This window comes from Culex pipiens, unplaced genomic scaffold, assembly GCF_016801865.2.
Source record: "Culex pipiens pallens isolate TS unplaced genomic scaffold, TS_CPP_V2 Cpp_Un0001, whole genome shotgun sequence".
Lineage (NCBI taxonomy): Eukaryota > Metazoa > Arthropoda > Insecta > Diptera > Culicidae > Culex > Culex pipiens.
The window spans coordinates 806,403-826,323 of NW_026292818.1; the positions used below are offsets into that span (position 1 = coordinate 806,403).

The 19,921-nt window shown below is 37.8% G+C and overlaps 1 protein-coding gene across 2 annotated transcripts in view; it reads right to left on the bottom strand.

Annotated features, from left to right (window-relative positions):
- Positions 1–16,556: 16,556 nt before the first annotated feature.
- The window catches only part of LOC120418334 (bone morphogenetic protein receptor type-1B-like), a 237,912-nt gene continuing 234,547 nt past the window's right edge, over positions 16,557–19,921 (bottom strand). The window contains exons 2-3 of one of the 2 annotated variants that reach the window (XM_052711326.1): positions 19,001–19,188; positions 16,557–18,938 (exon numbers count right to left, since the gene is read on the bottom strand). In XM_052711326.1, coding sequence (XP_052567286.1) covers positions 17,643–18,938; positions 19,001–19,188 — 1,484 coding nt within the window. In that variant the 3' untranslated portion in view covers positions 16,557–17,642. The remainder of the gene's footprint in view (positions 18,939–19,000; positions 19,189–19,921) is intronic. The other variant, XM_039580674.2, reaches the window with a different exon arrangement.

Sequence of the window (19,921 nt, forward strand, 5' to 3'; positions counted from 1 at the left end):
TAATTATTTTTCAAAGTTAATGTCCCTCGACTCTGGTTAGAGTCAAAGGGGATAAAAATATAAAAAATATATTACGCGCCATGGTTTTGAAACTTGTATGAAAATAGTAATTTGAAATGCATGACACGTTTGTACCGTAATTTAACAATATTTACTTTCAAAAAATCAATGATTTAAAAAAAAAAAAATTGTTTTGAAAGAAAATATTTTAAATTAAGTTGCTTATTCGACTTACACTTTCAAACTTTAATGTTTTCAGCAAAAAAAAAAAAAAAACAAATTGTTTTCCGATTTATCCTGATTTATAAAACCAATTATGATATAATTTTTGAAAATTGTTTGCTGGGCCTAAATGTTAATATAAATAAAATAACTATCAATTGCACATTTTCGGAACATTTTTCGGCGGATGTTATTTGGGTTTTTAATAGTGTCTGAAAATTTATTAATATTTTTTTTTTGTTTTTCAAAGCTTTTCCTTTCTGTAAGCATTTGCTGAAGAAAGAGATATTTTTCTTCTTTAGTTTAGCAATCAAATTTTCATAAAATATAATAGTTTGTAGACAATACTGAACAACAAATTGTCAGCACATTTTCGATTGAAGAAGAATCATAAACTTCAAGTTCCCTGTATACAAATATTTGCAATTTGCAATTTGAAATTTGAATTTATTTTTACGGTTTTTTCTGATGTTCATTTTTTCCCATTCGTTGGAAAAAAGGTATAGAATCAAACAAATCTATAGCTTTACCTCAGTTTTCTCCTTAAATGTAAAACAATTGAATAACTAAAGATGTTTTTTTATTTAATTTTTTTTGTGAGACTGCTTTAACTATTACAGTATTTTCTCTTGATAATGAGGCTTGTTTTTTTTTTTCTTTTTTTAATCAGTTTCAATAAAAAAAAATTAATCGCTTTCAAAATAAGAAATTTAATAAAGTCAGGCAATTGCAAGTTTATCTAACTTGCAAACATATATTTTAACAGCACAACATCTGTTAAAAATTGCATAAACAATATTTCTTGTGTCTTTAAAAAAATAAAAGAACAAAACAAGGCGATCCTCGGATCTGCAAAATTTATTGTTTTTTATTTTGTGCAAAAATGTATCCCTTCCACTTTCTCCAAATCTCCCATCCACAAAACCGCCCAGAGAAAGCTGAATTTTCCAGTCGAATCAAGATTTGAACACGCCAGACACGCGAATCATGCCCGCGTTGGGAGGAAAAGGAGCAGTGAGTGAGAGAATCCAGGAATGAAAAGGAAGGACGTTCGGATCAAGTGGTCTTCTGGATGGCCATCGCCACTGCGAGAAAATGTCACGCCCGGATGCGGGCTGACCCTTCCGAGGAATGTGACGCTGCTGCTACTTGGAAATAGTTTTCGGGAGCAGTTTTTGAATGTTTCGGAAAAGTTATGTGGTTGGGAGGTGAAAAGTTTGGAGCAGATGGTTTAACATTCTATTTTTGGTATGATTTAAGTAAATTGTTAAAGATTTTTCCGTTATAGTGTTTCAAAAGCAATTCCAGGGTTTTTTTAGAATAGGTCCTATAAACATATGAAAAACAAAAGCTTATTGGACCTTTTCAAAAAAAAAAAAAAAAAAAAAAAACTCAAGAATTCATGATCGCACGAACCCAAAATAATATGCCAAAAAAGAACATCTCGTACATCGTCCAGAAACCAGAAACCATTTTGTGATAAATGGTGGCGCCCCAGCTCGCCTCACTCGCAGTTCGGCGATGGATGGAATTTTGCCACGAAACACTTAATATATGACGGAAAGTGTCTAATAAAACCAATGGGGAGGAAGGGAGGAAAGACGACCATCGTTATGGCGCAAAAGGAAATTATTATTGAATTTTTGAGCTGTGAGTTTGCCTGACTGAAGCAGAGTGAGAGCGAGGAAATATGAGGATATGTGTTTTTGGCTCGCCTCGAAAAAAAAAATGTACAAGAAGAGAGCAAATAACCATAAAAGCCATAAATAAATCCAACTAGTAGGGAACCCAGTGGTGGGGGAGGAGGGAAAAGTGAAAGCATGCAAATTTCCATTCAAAGTGAAAAACTTGAATGGCCTTAGTCGGTTGCGAGACAAAAAAAAGAAGAAAATCACTCTCCAAGTGGCGAGGAACTGCGCTTATTGAATTCACCATTGATGCACAACACGGAACTCAAGGTTGTGAAAATTGACGGACTCGCACTGGTCTATCTATATTTATGTCGGGGGAGGCCTCCCCGAAAGTTGAAAGACGATAGACAGCCGTTGATGCGCCGCTGGCTAACTGAAAAGTGTGTGTGTGTGTATAGAATATTCAGAGCAGTTTGAGAAGAAGAAAAAACAAGAAAAAATATGCAAAACTCCATCCAAGGCGAGAATTTTTAAACAGCTAGAATTACCCATCTAGTGCGAGTACATTAGTAGCTGTGCAAGTGTACTCTCATTTTTTTTCTGGTAGGTAAAAGAGCGCATTAGCGAATTCCAACGTTTTTCTTTTTGCACAGCTTTGGGCGTTGAATGATAAACCGCGGAAGCAACCTAACCAACCCAGCACACCTCACACGAGAGAGTTTCATTGAAAAATGGGAATTCCAGCAAGCGCACTTTGTGAATGGATTCTTTCACGCGGTGAAAGGTATAAACGAGTGCAGTGATTTAGAACCTTAAGAAGTTGTTTACGAGATTTCAATTGATGGAATTCCTGTTTGAAAAAAATTCTAATTATTTTTTTTTGGAAAAAACTTCTAAATATCTTACCCACATTAGAATATGGGATAAAATTCCATTTAAAAGTATTTTTGAAAGAACGTCTTAAACTTAAAAAAAACCATTTGTGAAATATCAGATCTGCATGTGATGTCCTCATTTCCAGCCCAGTTCCTGTTACATATTCTTGAATTCCTTCGGATAAACTCATCCGGCACGTGTTGCGACAATGTGATGTTCTGTTTCCCTCGATTCAGGTTGCAGAACCGTAAAAATGCACAAGATTGGAACGGAGGCGATCTTGAACTTTTTTATGATTTTTTGTCGCTGTTGACAGATTTTTATAAAATCGTGAGTAAAATATAAAAAATCGCATTTTTCAAAAAAAAAAATTAATTCTTTCAAAACAATTGAAAAGCTTTCTACAACCCTAGAAAATATGTGATAAATCTTTTTTGTATGGAACGTAGACTAAAGAAAAACACAAACAGGAAAACCCCCTCCCTAAAATGTTTACGCGGTTTATGAAGGAAATTTTCGAAAAAAAATACTTTCATTTTTTTAAATCAGGACTAACATTTTAAATGGGCCAAAATTTCAATGTTACGCCCTTTTGAAATGTTAGTCTTGATAATAAAAAATTGAAAGTATTTTTTTCGAAGATATCAGAAAATTTCACGAATGTTTTATATTTTAACATTGAAAATCGGACCATTAGTTGCTGAGATATCGACATTAGAAAATGGTGGGTGGTTTGGGTGAGAAAACATCAATTTTCCTGTTTTTAAATCTTTGCATGGCAATATCTCAGCAACTAAGGGTCCTTTCAACAAAGTTCAAGAATGCAAAATATAGAGAATTTTCTCAGCTTTTAAAAATATTTTTTTCAGTAGTGGGCAAACATGGGCACTTATTTTAAAAAATGATTAACTGCGACTATTTTCAAAAAAGTTGCCTGAAAATGGCTATAACTTAAAAACCGTGCACTTTATCAAAATTTGACCAAAGTACTTTTTGATTGGAAATTTGATTTTACATCGAAAAATGAAGTTGAAAAAATTTTGTGACCAATTTATCGATTTTTTGAAAAAAAAATCAGTATTGATTCAAAAATTCATAACTCGGTCAATGATTTTTTTGCACAACCTGGAAATTTCTGAAAAGTTGGCATTTGATGTCCTCTAAATTATATCAGAAAATAAAAAAAGTAGTGTTTTTTGCAAATTAAGTTTTAGTGACAAAAAGTAAAATGAAAAATTACCAAAAAAAATTTTACCTTGTATCATATTTTTTCAGAGTAGTCTTGATCCATACCTACAACTTTGCCGAAGACACCAAATCGATCAAAAAATTCCTTCAAAAGATACAGATTTTTGAATTTTCACATATCATTTTTGTATGGACAGCTGCCAAATTTATATGGAAAATTATATGAACAAACTTATGATGCAAAATGGCTTCTTTGGGCATACCGAAGGCACCAAAAAAGTTTCAGCCGGATTAAAAAATACAAAAATTAAAATTAAAGAAAAAAGGCCGATTCCGTAGAGAATTGCTCATAAATTAAAATGGTAATTTACAATGTGAAAAAAATACATTGAAAGTTTCTGCTATTTAAAAACAATATTTGAAAATTTGACTAAAATTAAGAACGTCTTACTAATACTAACTTCCTTTAAATTAATTTAGTCATGTTTGTCACATAAGACAATTTGTGTAATTGGTATTTTTCTTATAAAATTTCTCAATTTGGTGAAATTTGCTAAATTTGGTAAAATTTGCTAAATTTGGTAAAATTGGCTAAATTTGGTAAAATTTGCTAAATTTGTCAAATTTGCTAAATTTGTAAAATTTGTTTCATTTGTAAAATTTGCTTAATATGTAAAATTTGCTAAATTTGCTAAATTTGCTAAATTTGCTAAATTTGCAAAATTTTGACAATTTTGACAATTTTGACAATTTTGACAATTTTGACAATTTTGACAATTTTGACAATTTTGACAATTTTGACAATTTTGACAATTTTGACAATTTTGACAATTTTGACAATTTTGACAATTTTGACAATTTTGACAATTTTGACAATTTTGACAATTTTGACAATTTTGACAATTTTGACAATTTTGACAATTTTGACAATTTTGACAATTTTGACAATTTTGACAATTTTGACAATTTTGACAATTTTGACAATTTTGACAATTTTGACAATTTTGACAATTTTGACAATTTTGACAATTTTGACAATTTTGACAATTTTGACAATTTTGACAATTTTGACAATTTTGACAATTTTGACAATTTTGACAATTTTGACAATTTTGACAATTTTGACAATTTTGACAATTTTGACAATTTTGACAATTTTGAAAATTTATGAGCTTAATTGATCTGTTGGAAATTCAAACATTTTTTTTTGAAAAATCAGTTTAAATTTATAAATCAAGATCACACAACCAAACGGTTCGGCAGTGTCGGTATTTTCCGAGACACACCTTATGGTGTAGCGCCGGGGCCGGTCGTCGTGAGCGAATAAAAGGAAGCGATTCGCTTCAGGTAGCGAAAGATTGAATTTTTCACGCCCATTAACCTATTGTGAATGGCATGCGTGGGAAGGCTGGTTTCAAGGATTCAAGCTGTGAACAATATTTTTTTTAAGGAAATTTTTGCTCACTGAATTTTTATATGTTTAAAGTATTGCAAAGCAGATTTAATTTGATTTCATACATGCACCGACTAAATTTTACGACCGACTTCAAGTCATTAAACACAACGTATTCACGGGTTTATAAGTTCATTCACTTTGGCACTGGCACTCTCAAGCCTAGACTTCGAAATGGGGTGATTATGGGGGCTTCAACGATCAAGACGATGACGCTTGTAGAGAGTGAATTAGTGAAACACACTCTAAGAATTTTATACCAGTGCATCTCCTCTATGATGGTGTGACTGCTTGCGGTGATGGATGCAAAAGATAATTGCCAAGATTGGACGATGAACTCGTGGATCGTTTAGAAGAAAATCTGTCACAAAAAATAAATTAAATGTTAATTTTGAAAATTATTCAAGCAATTCAAAATTCTAGAACTACATTGTATAAGATTTTGCGTCCTTCTCACACACACTCCATATTTCAGCTCATTATCATGTGACGAACTTGAGTTGACAGCCGCCCCTTCCTTTTCTCCAAGGGGCGCGACACCCCCTCGTCGAATGACGATCACGCGAAGGTGAGAGCAAATTACTCAAGAATTTGTCAGACCACGCACCTCTCCACCACCTCTCAGCATGTCATCAGCTGAAAAGTGACGTACTTTTTGAGGGGGGGAATTTTTTCGCCATCGGCAGTAATTTGTGAAACAATGTTTAAACACGATAGGAAATCATTATTTTTTTTAAAGAATCAAATATAAGTTTTTTACCCTAAATTTATGCAATACAAAAAATGCTATTGTGAAAACATTAGCCTTAAAGTATGCAATCGTTTGTTCTTGAAAATCTCCTTACAAATTAGTCAATAAAAAATCACACAAAATTTCCTCCGTGCACTCTGCGTACACACCGTTTGTGTTATTGTCCACCGTTCCGGCGTTATAGTCAGTTGCATTTTTTGGGGGGTTCGCACGAGTATCCGTCGTTGGAAAAATATGGAGCTAAAATAACCACCGATTTTTTAACCCTCCTTCTCAGCCATCAGTCACATCCGACGTGCTATTTTTGTTTTGAATTGTTTTGCGCTAAATACTCACTCTCGATGCGTCGAGCTTATCGGTATATTTAGGTTAAAAATATTTTTGAAAGTGTCTTTTTTCTAACCGTTTTTGTAACTTACCCGCAAAGTTGTAGTGACTTATTTTGGGGAGGAATTTTTAGCACTATTTAGCGAAAATATGTGGCCAGATGAACATTCGCCCAAAAAAAAAAAAACCACAAAGGAGTTGTTTATCTCTCATTTGTGAATATTTTGGAAGATAACATCGTTATTGGTTGGAGGCGGCTCACTTCAAACGGTTTGATGGCGGGCGAGAGTTGTGTTAATGAAGATGCAAGTCTATAATTAGCAAGTTGGCACCACCACACACCCATCGTACTCCTCAGTCTAGAGTCTAGACTGGAATAGACTTGACTTGATACCTCTAATAATAAACACTGATAATGATACAAACGACTTTAAATCCAACTCTGGTTGGCTTTGAGTTTTGATGAAAATAAACATAGTAATTCTATTGTCAACAAAACATGATCATAAAAATTGAAAAAAAAATCAGTAAATTAATATTTTATACATGGAGAAACCTAAATGCTGATTTTTTTTTATTTTTACTCAAACGAAGAAAGTTCACATGCAGTCAAAAACTTGCAGAAAATCAATCATCTGGTGTATCGACTGCAGTCAGCTGCATAGGTTTAAACTGCTGCAAACGTTTTAAATGAAAAAAATGTGAAGAAACCCTGCCCCCCAAATATGGAACATGCTTGGTTTTTTAACAATTAGTTTTTTTTTGTACTGAAAAGATAGGGTATTGTTATTGGGTTGAAAATTAAAAAAAAATTAACCACGGCGTGTCTCCATAAGCGTTACTTACTAAACACTCGAAAAAGTTTATGTCAATGGCTTTGTAGATTTTTGTGTGTATCAAGATTCACATCTCTATGCATTTTCTATTCAAGTTTTGTTTTAATTGTGCAATTTACAAAGAAATAAAATACATACCGTAAACCGGGGTGACTTTGATAGGATTTTAATTTGTTTTTAGAATATTTTCCAACAGGTAAGGTTTTTCTCAAGATTATTATTTTTAAAACATGTACTGGGGTAGACCACACAAAGTCCATGCACTATTTCGGAAAAAAAGTTTTTTCAATAATGTTTGGAAAAATAGTTACGTTAAAAATTCTTAGTTTGAATTCCGGGGTGACTTTGATAGTCATAGATTTTGTGTGTGTGTGTGTGTGTGCAACCAACCAAACGGGACCACGCGGCCGCCTCTTACAAATTGAGTTGTTTCCATGTATTTTAGATTTGACATCCTATACATGCAAATAACTCGCATAGGCATTTGGAAGGTGATAGCTCTGCCGAGCTTCGGTGACCCATTTCTACGCAGGCTAGCCGTGCGCGAGGTACCTCAGCTTGAATCGACAAGCCCCGCCCTAAAGAACGTTTGCATCAAACAGATTCAAACGTTATTTAGAACTTCTGAGCCCTTGTCAAGTGGACAAAGACCCAGCGCGTATATAGTTTGTAGTAATATAAGTATTCCTAATTCACCAATCCAAAGAACGGGGGATCGAACCCCGATTCGAACGACTTTGATTTTCGTTCATGTTTATAGTTTCAAAAATTCATATTTCCTTAACTTTATCGTTTGGAGCAGATGGGAATCGAACCCAGCATCTTTCGCTTACAAAGCGAACAGCGTAGCCAGTCAGCCACGGCTGCTCCATATGTCCAATTGGAAGTTTCTCACCCAAAAAGCAGCATCATCCGTCAAACCGGCAGCGATTACACTCGCATTGGGCTTGACCAAATCGATCATGGCGTTGTAGCTTGAAGATGTCAACCGCAATTGATGACTCCCGTCGGATGTTTCAGGTCATCATAAAATCTGCAGGAGCATCGCAGGAACCCACCACAACCGCACGAGCACCTTAGTTCAAACGAAAATAGTGAAAGCGCGCGCACTTAAACCCTTGCCACTCACGAAAAACACACAAAAACGAACATTTTTCCCAAATTTTCGAATCGGAGGTTAATATTTCCGTGTATTCTCGGACACCAGATTGACAACCATTCTTTAGATTTTGCCGCTTGCGTTCAAAAATTTTAAACCAATCTTCCTCACTTCAGTCATCTTCGCATCAGATCAAACGCTAAAACTGCTTTCACTTTCTTGCCAACACACCGATGCTCATCAGACTGATCAGACTGGACAAATATCTCGCTCTAGCTCTCGCTTTCGGGTCTCTTCAGTGCTCTCTTCCGCACCCTTTTTCATGCTGCCAGGCTGTTCACATCGCAGCAACCAACAAACATAGCGTCACCGGCAAGCTTGCAACACACTCCAAAAGAGAGCAGCATAAATTCTCTCTCAAATTCCCCTCCCTCTCCCACAACCAAGCGGTCGCACTAATACAATCGTGTGCTTGCAAAAAAGATTCCCAGCACGATTAACCACCACCAATACTAGCACACGTCTTCTGTTTCTGCTGCCACTTCAAAATCAAGCTGTCATCTTGGAGACGCTTGGAAACCAAATTTATTTCGCGAATTTCTCCCAGTATTCTTGGGAAATTCATAAAACTCCAACTTTTTCACAAGAAAAATGTACACACGCGACGATTCAAACACTTTTTGCCATATTAACATTTATATTTCACAATAAAAAACGCATTTTGAATTCGCGAACCGTTTAGGCCAACCTACCACGCCAACAGTAGAGGCTCAGTCGACTTTGATAGTCATAGATAGGGTATTGTTATTGGGTTGAAAATTAAAAAAAAATTAACCACGGCGTGTCTCCATAAGCGTTACTTACTAAACACTCGAAAAAGTTTATGTCAATGGCTTTGTAGATTTTTGTGTGTATCAAGATTCACATCTCTATGCATTTTCTATTCAAGTTTTGTTTTAATTGTGCAATTTACAAAGAAATAAAATACATACCGTAAACCGGGGTGACTTTGATAGGATTTTAATTTGTTTTTAGAATATTTTCCAACAGGTAAGGTTTTTCTCAAGATTATTATTTTTAAAACATGTACTGGGGTAGACCACACAAAGTCCATGCACTATTTCGGAAAAAAAGTTTTTTCAATAATGTTTGGAAAAATAGTTACGTTAAAAATTCTTAGTTTGAATTCCGGGGTGACTTTGATAGTCATAGATTTTCTTGTTAAAATCATATTTAAGATGTTCAAACTTCATTTGTACGTTAAATGTACCATCACTAAAGTAGACGGGACCGTGGGGTAGGGGCAAGCGTGATTGCCTCTCACCCAGTCGGCCTGGGTTCGAGCCCAGACGGTCCCGGTGGCATTTTTCGAGACGAGATTTGTCTGATCACGCCTTCCGTCGGACGGGAAGTAAATGTTGGCCCCGGACTATCCTAAAAAGGTTAGGTCGTTAGCTCAGTCCAGGTGTAGGAGTCGTCTCCCTGGGTCCTGCCTCGGTGGAGTCGCTGGTAGGCAGTTGGACTAACAATCCAAAGGTCGTCAGTTCGAATCCCGGGGTGGATGGAAGCTAAGGTGTAAAAAGAGGTTTGCAATTGCCTCAACAATCAAGCCTTCGAACACCTAGTTTCGAGTAGGAATCTCGCAATCGAGAACGCCAAGGCAATGCTGTAGAGCGAATAATTTGATTTTGATTTTGACTAAAGTAGCTGATATAGTTTTTAAGAAAAAAAAATCCATGTTTATATTCAATTAACTAAGTGTATATGCTTTTAAGCAAAATACATATAAATTTTAGGTAAAATTGTTAAAAAGTCGGAATTTTGCCTGAAATTTGTTAAAACTAGTTTTGTTTATAAAATTATCGATTTATAATGCATTTTATACTGAATTCGAAGCACGAATCACAAGTTTTCACATTTTACATGAAATTTGTTCAACTGAAATTGCCTATAAATTTAGAGAGTTTTCATAATTGTGTTTCAAAAACACATATTATTTATTTTTTACAAACTTTATTAACCTTCTCCTAGTGGAAAATTGTCCAAAGAATCCGAAAATTCATTCCGTTTTCCGATTAACCTTCGGGAAGTCGCGCTAGTGTACTTTGTGCACCAGATTTGGGAAACTTCGAAAAACAATTGTTTTTCATGAAACAATCAAGCCGTAGCGTTGATATATGCTCAAGTTAAACCTTTTTACTTACGAAAACAAGTTGACCTAAGACATTGTATAGTTAAAACTATTTTTAATATATTTTTTAAAATAGTGTTTTTGGGTTGGTGCACAAAGTACACCAGCGCGACTGCTCGTGTAAGTATTTTTTTTTTTTTTTTTGGTGGAATGAATACCGGAAGTTACACATTGTTTTTATGAGTCTCATTCTGGATCAACTGACCCCAAAACTGTTGCATTGTATTCAGGGAGGCCTCTCATAACGACTCAATGCATATATGGGATCTGAGTGCGGTCCGGTGGCCCTTGGGGATGTTCCGAAGAGGGGACATTTCCGGAAATCCGGTCCACAAGCCATGATGGGTGTCAAACTTCATAATTTTCAACGGAAAATCTCAATAAGAACATTTAAAGTGCCAGAGATGATCTTGCCACCCTCCGGATTAACCCGGTGGCCCTTGGGGATGTTCCGAAGAGGGGACATATCCGAAATTCCGGTCCGCTAGGCATGATGGGTGTCAAACTTCATAATTTTCAACGGCAAACCTCAATATGAACATTCAAAATGTCAGAGATGATCTTCTCACTATCCGGATAAACCCGGTGGCTCCGGGGATGTTCCGAAGAGGGGACATTTCCGGAAATCCGGTCCACAAGCCATGATGGGTGTCAAACTTCATAATTTTCAATGGAAAATCTCAATATGAACATTTAAAGTGCCAGAGTTGATCTGGCCACCCTCCGGATTAACCGGGTGGCCCTTGGGGATGTTCCGAAGAGGGGACATATCCGAAATTCCGGTCCGCTAGGCATGATGGGTGTCAAACTTCATAATTTTCAACGGCAAACCTCAATATGAACATTCAAAATGTCAGAGATGATCTTCCCACTATCCGGATTAACCCGGTGGCCCCGAGGATGTTCCGAAGAGGGGACATTTCCGGAAATCCGGTCCTCAAGCCATGATGGGTGTCAAACTTCATAATTTTCAACGGAAAATCTCAATATGAACATTTAAAGTGCCAGAGTTGATCTTGCCACCCTCCGGATTAACCCGGTGGCCCTTGGGGATGTTCCGAAGAGGGGACATATCCGAAATTCCGGTCCGCTAGGCATGATGGGTGTCAAACTTCATAATTTTCAACGTCAAACCTCAATATGAACATTCATAGTGTCAGAGATGATCTTTCCACCCTCCGGATTAACCCGGTGGCCCCGGGGATGTTCCGAAGAGGGGAAATTTCCGGAAATCCGGTCCACAAGCCATGATGGGTATCAAACTTCATAATTTTCAACGGAAAATCTCAATATGAACATTTAAAGTGCCAGAAATGATCTTGCCACCCTACGGATTAACCCGGTGGCCCTGGGGATGTTCCGAAGAGGGGACATTTCCGGAAATCCGGTCCACAAGCCATGATGGGTGTCAAACTTCATAATTTTCAACGGAAAATCTCAATATGAACATTTAAAGTGCCAGAGGTGATCTTGCCACCCTCCGGATTAACCCGGTGGCCCTTGGGGATGTTCCGAAGAGGGGACATATCCGAAATTCCGGTCCGCTAGGCATGATGGGTGTCAAACTTCATAATTTTCAACGGCAAACCTCAATATGAACATTCATAGTGTCAGAGATGATCTTGCCACCCTCCGGATTAACCCGGTGGCCCCGGGGATGTTCCGAAGAGGGGACATTTCCGGAAATCCGGTCCACAAGCCATGATGGGTGTCAAACTTCATAATTTTCAACGGAAAATCTCAATATGAACATTTAAAGTGCCAGAGGTGATCTTGCCACCCTCCGGATTAACCCGGTGGCCCTTGGGGATGTTCCGAAGAGGGGACATATCCGAAATTCCGGTCAGCTAGGCATGATGGGTGTCAAACTTCATAATTTTCAACGGCAAACCTTAATATGAACATTTAAAGTGTCAGAGATGATATGCATTTTTGTCAAATTTCCAAATATCAAAATCAAAATCAAAGTGAACATCGTGATCAGTACACAGCATAAAAAAATGTTGAATTTTGGAAAGATGAGAATTTGGTTGGTTGAATATAACCTCTTTTTTGAGTAATATTACTTGAAAAATTTACCTGCAAATTGGATATTATTGGAAATCTCGATTCCTGGGAAATTTGGTCGAGACTCCCGGGAATTTTGATACTTATAAATATTGAAATGATAAATATGAACGACAAAGTCGCTCGAAGCGGGGTTTGATCTCTTCGGATTGGTAAGCAAAAATGCTAACCACTAGGCCATGACTAGTGGAATACTGTTACAGAGAGCGCGTTGTGGCGCTATAACCACGGCAAATAGTGTCCATGGTGGTGTGTCCCCACGCTTCTTCCTTCCCCTGTCGATTCAGAATTGTTTTGTTGTTCGAACACTCCGTGCTCAAACTCAACCCACTTCAACGAATCATATATCTGCGAAACGACTTTACGCAGTAGGCCTGGCCGCTTTTACGCTTATGATGTTTCAATGCATTCTAATGCAATGGCGCACTACAAATGTTAATAAATGACAAGAAGAGAGCTAGGCGTAATCTAACCTAAGGCACTCTCCAGGATCCCTTCGAAAGATTGGCTGCGTTAGGGTTTGGTTAGATTAGATTAGATACAGATTATTGTTGTTGTTAATTCTGTTATTTCTGACTGATTTAACCTTCTTGGTCATCTGCTGCCTATGCTATAAAGAGGAAAAATATTTAGCCATATTGATGTTCGATTGTAAAAATGCTTCATTAATTTGCTGATTCAGAAAAAGTAAAATAAAACTTGTTGAAAATGCCAATTACTGTAGATGAAGGCATGACTACTAAGTTGGGGACCCTAGAGTTTTCCAAAAAAAATCATTTTCATATCCAGTCCAGATTTGAAAAATCTAGAGTACATAAAGTATGTAAGTAAGGCCATAAATCATTTTATACTTTACATTGACGTCCAAATTAATTACGATTAAAAAATATATTTGAATTCTGTGTAATGTTAACATAATTAGTGTATATTTAATTTTCCGCAAGTATTGTAAATATTTATTCACGTAAAATTTAAAGTTGTCCTAGCGAAGAAAAATAGTACTCAAAATGTTGCTTTGGGTCATTATTTATCATCTTAGGGAATCATATTTAAGATTTTTTTACATTCGGATTAAAATGTTCTAACAAGTTTTTGTTTACAACGAGAAAGCAGAATTTTAAACATAAAAAAAAATTCCCAGAAAATAGCAAAAATACACTCTCGATTCCCGGGAAATAAAATTCTCGACAATCATCACCCTCTAGATGTGTATCTTATATTGTCATCTGGTTCGGAACGCCTGTGTTAGCCATATTGTGGAACAGTATTTTTATATATTTTTGATTAGTTTTATTTAGAACAGATACAGATCATCAAATTTAGTCTATCGATTTCCAAATTTGAAGGCCAAAAACTGCTGTCCCTTTTCTGACTCGTCGCAGGTGACGGTACGCAATTTGATTGTAGATATACCCGCCTTTATTGCCCATGCATTGGTAATCAAACCATTCCGATGAGCCAAAAATAATAATAATCGAAGAAATATGAGAATCTAGAGTTTTTTTTAAACATTGAAAATTCAGATTTTACTATTTTGATAACAATCTAGCATAATGTGATAAATTCACAAAATACGTAAGAGTGATTTAATTAATGTTTCATTTCACCTTTTAGTTAATTGTCCTCATGAATACAGAATTGAAAAGCTTTTATCACATTTTAATTTAAAGAGATAATGTTTTTCAACCATCATGCCTTGCGGACCGGAATTTCGGAAATGTCCCCTCTTCGGAACATCCCCAGGGCCACCGGGTTAATCCGGATGGTGGCAAGATCATCTCTGACACTTGAAATGTTCATATTGAGATTTTCCGTTGAAAATTATGAAGTTTGACACCCATTATGGCTTGTGGACCGGAATTTCGGAAATGTCCTCTCTTCGGAACATCCCCGGGGCCACCGGGTTAATCCGGATGGTGACAAGATCATCTCTGACACTTGAAATGTTCATATTGAGGTTTGCCTTTGAAAATTATGAAGTTTGACACCCATTATGCCTTGCGGACCGGATTTCCGGAAATGTCCCCTCTTCGGAACATCCCCGGGGCCCCCCGGTTTATTCTGGATGGTGGTTTGATATCTGATGACATTCTTGTTGGTGAAATTAACAACTTTGTAGAACATTGTTTCTTCCTATTTGGAATTATATTCGATTTATTTTAAAATTTCTGACTGGTGCACAAAGTACACCACGCGACTGCTCTTGTAGTTTTTTTTTGCGCGACTTCCCGAAGGTTAAAAATCATGTTCATTGAGAAAATCATGACACTTTGAGAAGTTTAAAATAATGACTTTCATGAACATTTTCTTAACTATAGTTAACTAACTTTTTAAACTTGTCAAAATTTTATGAAAAGTTCTTCTTGAGGTACTTTGAATACTTCTCTACCACGGTCAGTATGTTTCTAAACCATTCCTTACGTATTTTAATTGTACTCTTCATTTTGCGGAAAAATCGCAAACCTATCAAAGTCACCCCGGTTATCAAAGTCACCCCGTTTTACGGTAACGTAATCTGAAAAGAAACTTCTTCATCGTTCCTCAACTGCACAATTCACTCTTTGTTTCAGGCTGATTACAGAAGATGGCAGCACTGAATCATCAAGCGTTACTACTTGCGTTACCCTTTTTAGCTAGTACACAAACCTTAGTCAAAGTGCAGTAAGCTGCAAACAGGGTGTTGAATCACAGAGTAAAAATTAAACTTGTTGAAAATATTTAAATGAATTGAAAGAAATGGAAGAATCGATTTAACTGCCAAACAATTTGCATACTCCCCGTGGTCCCAATATATTTTTGAAAAATAGTGAATTCTTTTTTTCCTGCTGAGGTTGCGTTGGAATTTTTCTGGCAGTTTTTAACGCTAAAAGTTAAAAGTTTTATTTTAATTTTCGATACTGGTTTTGAAATTTTATAAAGTTTATTTATTTATTACTTTTGTTTATAAAAGAAAAAAAAACTCAGCTCGATATTTATTAAGTTGAGATCAATAAGCACTTCACTTTTGTCAAGGTATCATAGATTTGGGCTCCCTGAATACTAGCGTTGTTCGCGGATGTAAAAAAAATACAAAGTTTGTTATTTTTTAAGGCATCAAAGTTAGTTTCGTTCTTCTATGTCCCAAAAAAAAAAAAAAACGGCCTAATTTTATTTTCCCGATGAGTTCGATGTTTCAAAAATTTCTTTTTCAGGTAGCTTGCACCATGTCTTCAGCAGCTGATATTTCTTGTCGGCATCCAGTGTAAACGATTGTAAAATAAACGTGGCTGGAACTCTTTATAATATATTGTTAATTTTAAGTAAAAAAAGGTGAAATAAATCTTATCAAAAAACCTTGCATTTGTTTATACATGTTAAGAAAACAAAGAAGAAGAAGAAAGCCTACCCAGATTTTTTGATTTTCATAAAACTGATCTTTGAATCAACAATCATGTTTGTTAAATCATCCCAAATGTTTATTATATTTACAAACATGTCAGGCCATGGCAATTACAAACATGTTAGGTTGAATTTGGCAAACATGTTTGCCGGCCTCGAGATGACTATCGTGTTCAGCAGCTGTGCCCAACATTTTGCCATGTTCACAATCAGATTTTTCTGCGTGATGAAAATTTAAAATGTTTTCAAAGGAGTTCAAACATGCTAAATATGATTATAAACGCAGGAAAATGCATTTTAACTGGGTTTCGGTTGATTAAACTTTAGTTTTCATTAACATTTTCAAGTTTTTCGAAAAAAATATTTTTTGTGGCCCCTGATTATTCAGGCGACATAAACTTTGAAAAATATTTGCAACGGCCTTTATTCAGAATAGTCAAAATGGGGGGAATTTCTCAATATTTCATTCGTAGGAAAACGATTATTTTTTTTCCAAATTATTTTTTTTATTATTAACATACGTTATGTAATACATTAACACATCATATCTCACTGCATCTCATATTTTTTTTGTTTTATATCCATACGCGGCAAACGCAAATTTTTTTTTTTGCGCTCACTTAATCTAAAACTCTATCATCAAAAATATTCTTTTACATTTTTGTTGTTCTCTACACGATCAAAAGATGCGTGCGTGCACTTATCCTGTTTTATTTTTTATTTTTCACATTTTCTCTCTATATAACACATTTGTTTGTTTGTTTTTTACTCTCTCATTTCAGGCCACGAAATCGTCATTTTATTTACAACATAATAAAATAAACTAGATAAAAACACGTTCCACACTAATCCTAAGCTGGGGAGGGGGGACATTTACACATTTTTGTTTTTTTTAATTGTTGTAAAAGAAGAAATCTTGCTTAACCACACAAGCTGCACAGGGGAGTAGGGTGGGTTTTCTTAAAACGGGGGATGTTTGCTGAACTCTCACTTTCAAGGAGACGTTTCCTAACCGGGGGGAAACCTTGACCGAAAGTGAGTCTTCCTATTTGTAATAATTATCTCCCTTGTAAAATAAGGGATTAGTGTCTGCTATTGCTGCTCTTTTTTTCTAATGTTGTAAAAAAGAGTTTATAATTTACTTTTTTTTCCGGTGAAAAGGCGCTCGCGTAAGGTCACTTGCACAGTGAAAAAACAGTAAGGCCAATGTGTAGAATTTGTTGACGGAAAAGAAGCACGTTTGCATTTTGGTGAAATCCTTACCTCGTTTACAACTATATGGCATTTTTCGCTTCACAATCGATTTAAAGCTAGTAACAACTAGATAGGATAGGGTAAAAGAGCTAGGAGAGTGGGGGAGAGATTGCTATTTACAGAAATTTTGAGGAAGGGGAAAGGGGGTTTCGCTTTACAGATTTTCACTACCTAACCAGTTTTAGGGGGGGTCACAATTTAAGTCCATATTATGGCATCTCAGTGATTTCTGTCGCGCTGCTTTCGCGACAGAGATAAACGTCGTGGGGAAATCGGGGCTCGCTATCAACTAGTGCTTGAACTTAAGCTTAAAGAAGGGGGAAGGGGTGGGGGACAGTAGAGAATAAATAAGACGTCAAACTTACGCGCTTACACTATCTTAATCGAGGAATCGGTCTCGAGCTTGACGAGCGTCTTCTTTACCCGGAGTGCCGTCAGTCGGACGGCCGGATTCGGGTGCCAGCACTCTTGCATCATCTTGGATAATACTACGAGAATTTCCTCGTCCTGCCATCGCTGTGGGATGGGCGGTCGGACGCCCTTTACGCACACGACGGCGTACATGTCCTCGAAGCTGGGATCGGACGGAACGACGTCCTGGTAGGGCAGGGCGTAGTCCTCGCAGGTCGTGTTCTTGGTTCCTCGGATTGTACTGATGCAGCGACGGGCCATTTCCCAGAAGACGAGACCGAGGGAGTACATGTCGGCTTGTTTGAATCCCTCGAAGATCTTCGTGTCCAGCGTTTCGTTGAGTGCTTCTGGGGCCATGTAGCGACGCGTTCCGACGCGGGTGTTTGGCGCGATCTGGATCTCGTCCGACTCGCTGGAGTACTTGACGGCAAGGCCAAAGTCGGCGATCGCGCACTGACCGTTCCGTTTGACCAGGATGTTCTTGCTTTTGATGTCACGATGGGAGATCGCGGGTTTTCCGGGCGTTCCGAAGATCTCTGTGTGCAAGTGGGCCAATCCAGAAGACAGTGACAGTGCCAGGGTCTTCAGCATGTGCGGGTTCAGTACCCGCTTCTGCAGATAGTCGTACAAGCTTCCCAACTCGTGGTAGTCAGTGATCAGCAACATCTGTGTCCACGTGCCTGTTCCCTTAATGTCCGCCGCGATAAACCCAAGAATATTCTCATGCCTCATCAGTACCGTCTGGTAGATCTCCGTCTCACGGAACCAGGAAGCCTCCTCAGTAGTCAAGAACGTCTTCACCGCAACCTTCTCATCCCTCCACTTGGCCAGCCAAACCTCACCGTACCGTCCCTTTCCAACCTGGTGCACCATCTGGATCTGCTTCGCGATCGTCCTCTGAACCAGCAACGGCAGTCCCGATCCCGACCCACTGCTCTGCTCAACCAAATCCGCCAATGGAGACAGGTTAGGATTGCACACCGAATCGATCAAACACTGCGGCTTCCTCTTCTCGCGCTTCTTGTACGTCACAAAGATCGCGATCGCCACCACCACAAACGCCACCGAACACACTATCACCGAGGCCATCAACGCCAGCGTGTGCATGCTCGGTTCCGTCACGTTCACCGTCGGCGGCGGCGTCGTCGTCTTGGGCACGTACTCCGGCAGCAGGTCCTTGTTGCAGAAATCTTCGTTCTCACAGCACACGATCGACTTGCCGTGAATTTGCGGGGATTGAACGCCAACTTTGCACTAAAAAAGAAAAAAAATCGTCAGTAAAATTGCTTTTTAAAATCCAAAAATCCGGATCTCACCTGAAGCAGTCCACCGTTCTGTTCCGGCGGCATACAGCCGTGGCTCCACTCGGGCACCTTCAGGCCGGTTTCCTCGTCCAGAACTTCCTCGACGGCGGCGAAGCAGGACCCACCGGGTCGCGTCTCGCACGTTCCATTTTGCAAATTTCCCGGGCAGTGTCCCTCGCAGTAGCACTGCAGAGTGCGGGCTGAAAATTGAGAAAAAAGAAAAATGTTGAATTAAAAAAAATTTCGATAAAAATAAAAAATGGGTAAGCGCGATTGAGAGTGTACAGCGGGGACGCAAACGTCGCGTGGCGTTACGCATTTTGGTGCGTTACGAAATATTGATTATGCGAGAGAGTGAGAGAGAGCAACTTTGTTTTGACAGCTGCTAACGAAAGCGAGTTGAAATTTTCAGATTGTTTTGGTTTTAGTTGAGATTTTTCAAGATTTCTTGTTTTAAACCTTACTTTTAGCAGAAATAAAGTTTGAAAGTGTAATCAGTACTAGTAAATTCGCAAGAAGGAAACCAGACTGGAGGAATGGAACGACTCTTAGCATGAAAACACGGTCACGAATCGGAACATGGAATGTACTGAAAACCCAGAAGGTCAACTTGGGGGTCCCCAAACGACCCTTCAACACCTCGCCGCAATCAACAAAGTTTGTAAAAAATGACCACGCGTCCCTTTTGCAACCTTAAGCCGATTAGCACTCCCCCTGATGATGACAAATGCGTGGCCCCGCACGGCTTCGATAACGAACTTGACCATCAATCAAAGATAGTTGCCGGGGTCCCGATTAGGGACGTGATCATCCGAGCGGGGTTGCAAAACTGCGAAACGGTAGCGCAGTTGATGAATTGCGCCAATGTGGCGCTATCATCGGTCATAAATTTCGTCCCTGCGGGGCCGCAATTTGGCCGATTGTAATTTTAAG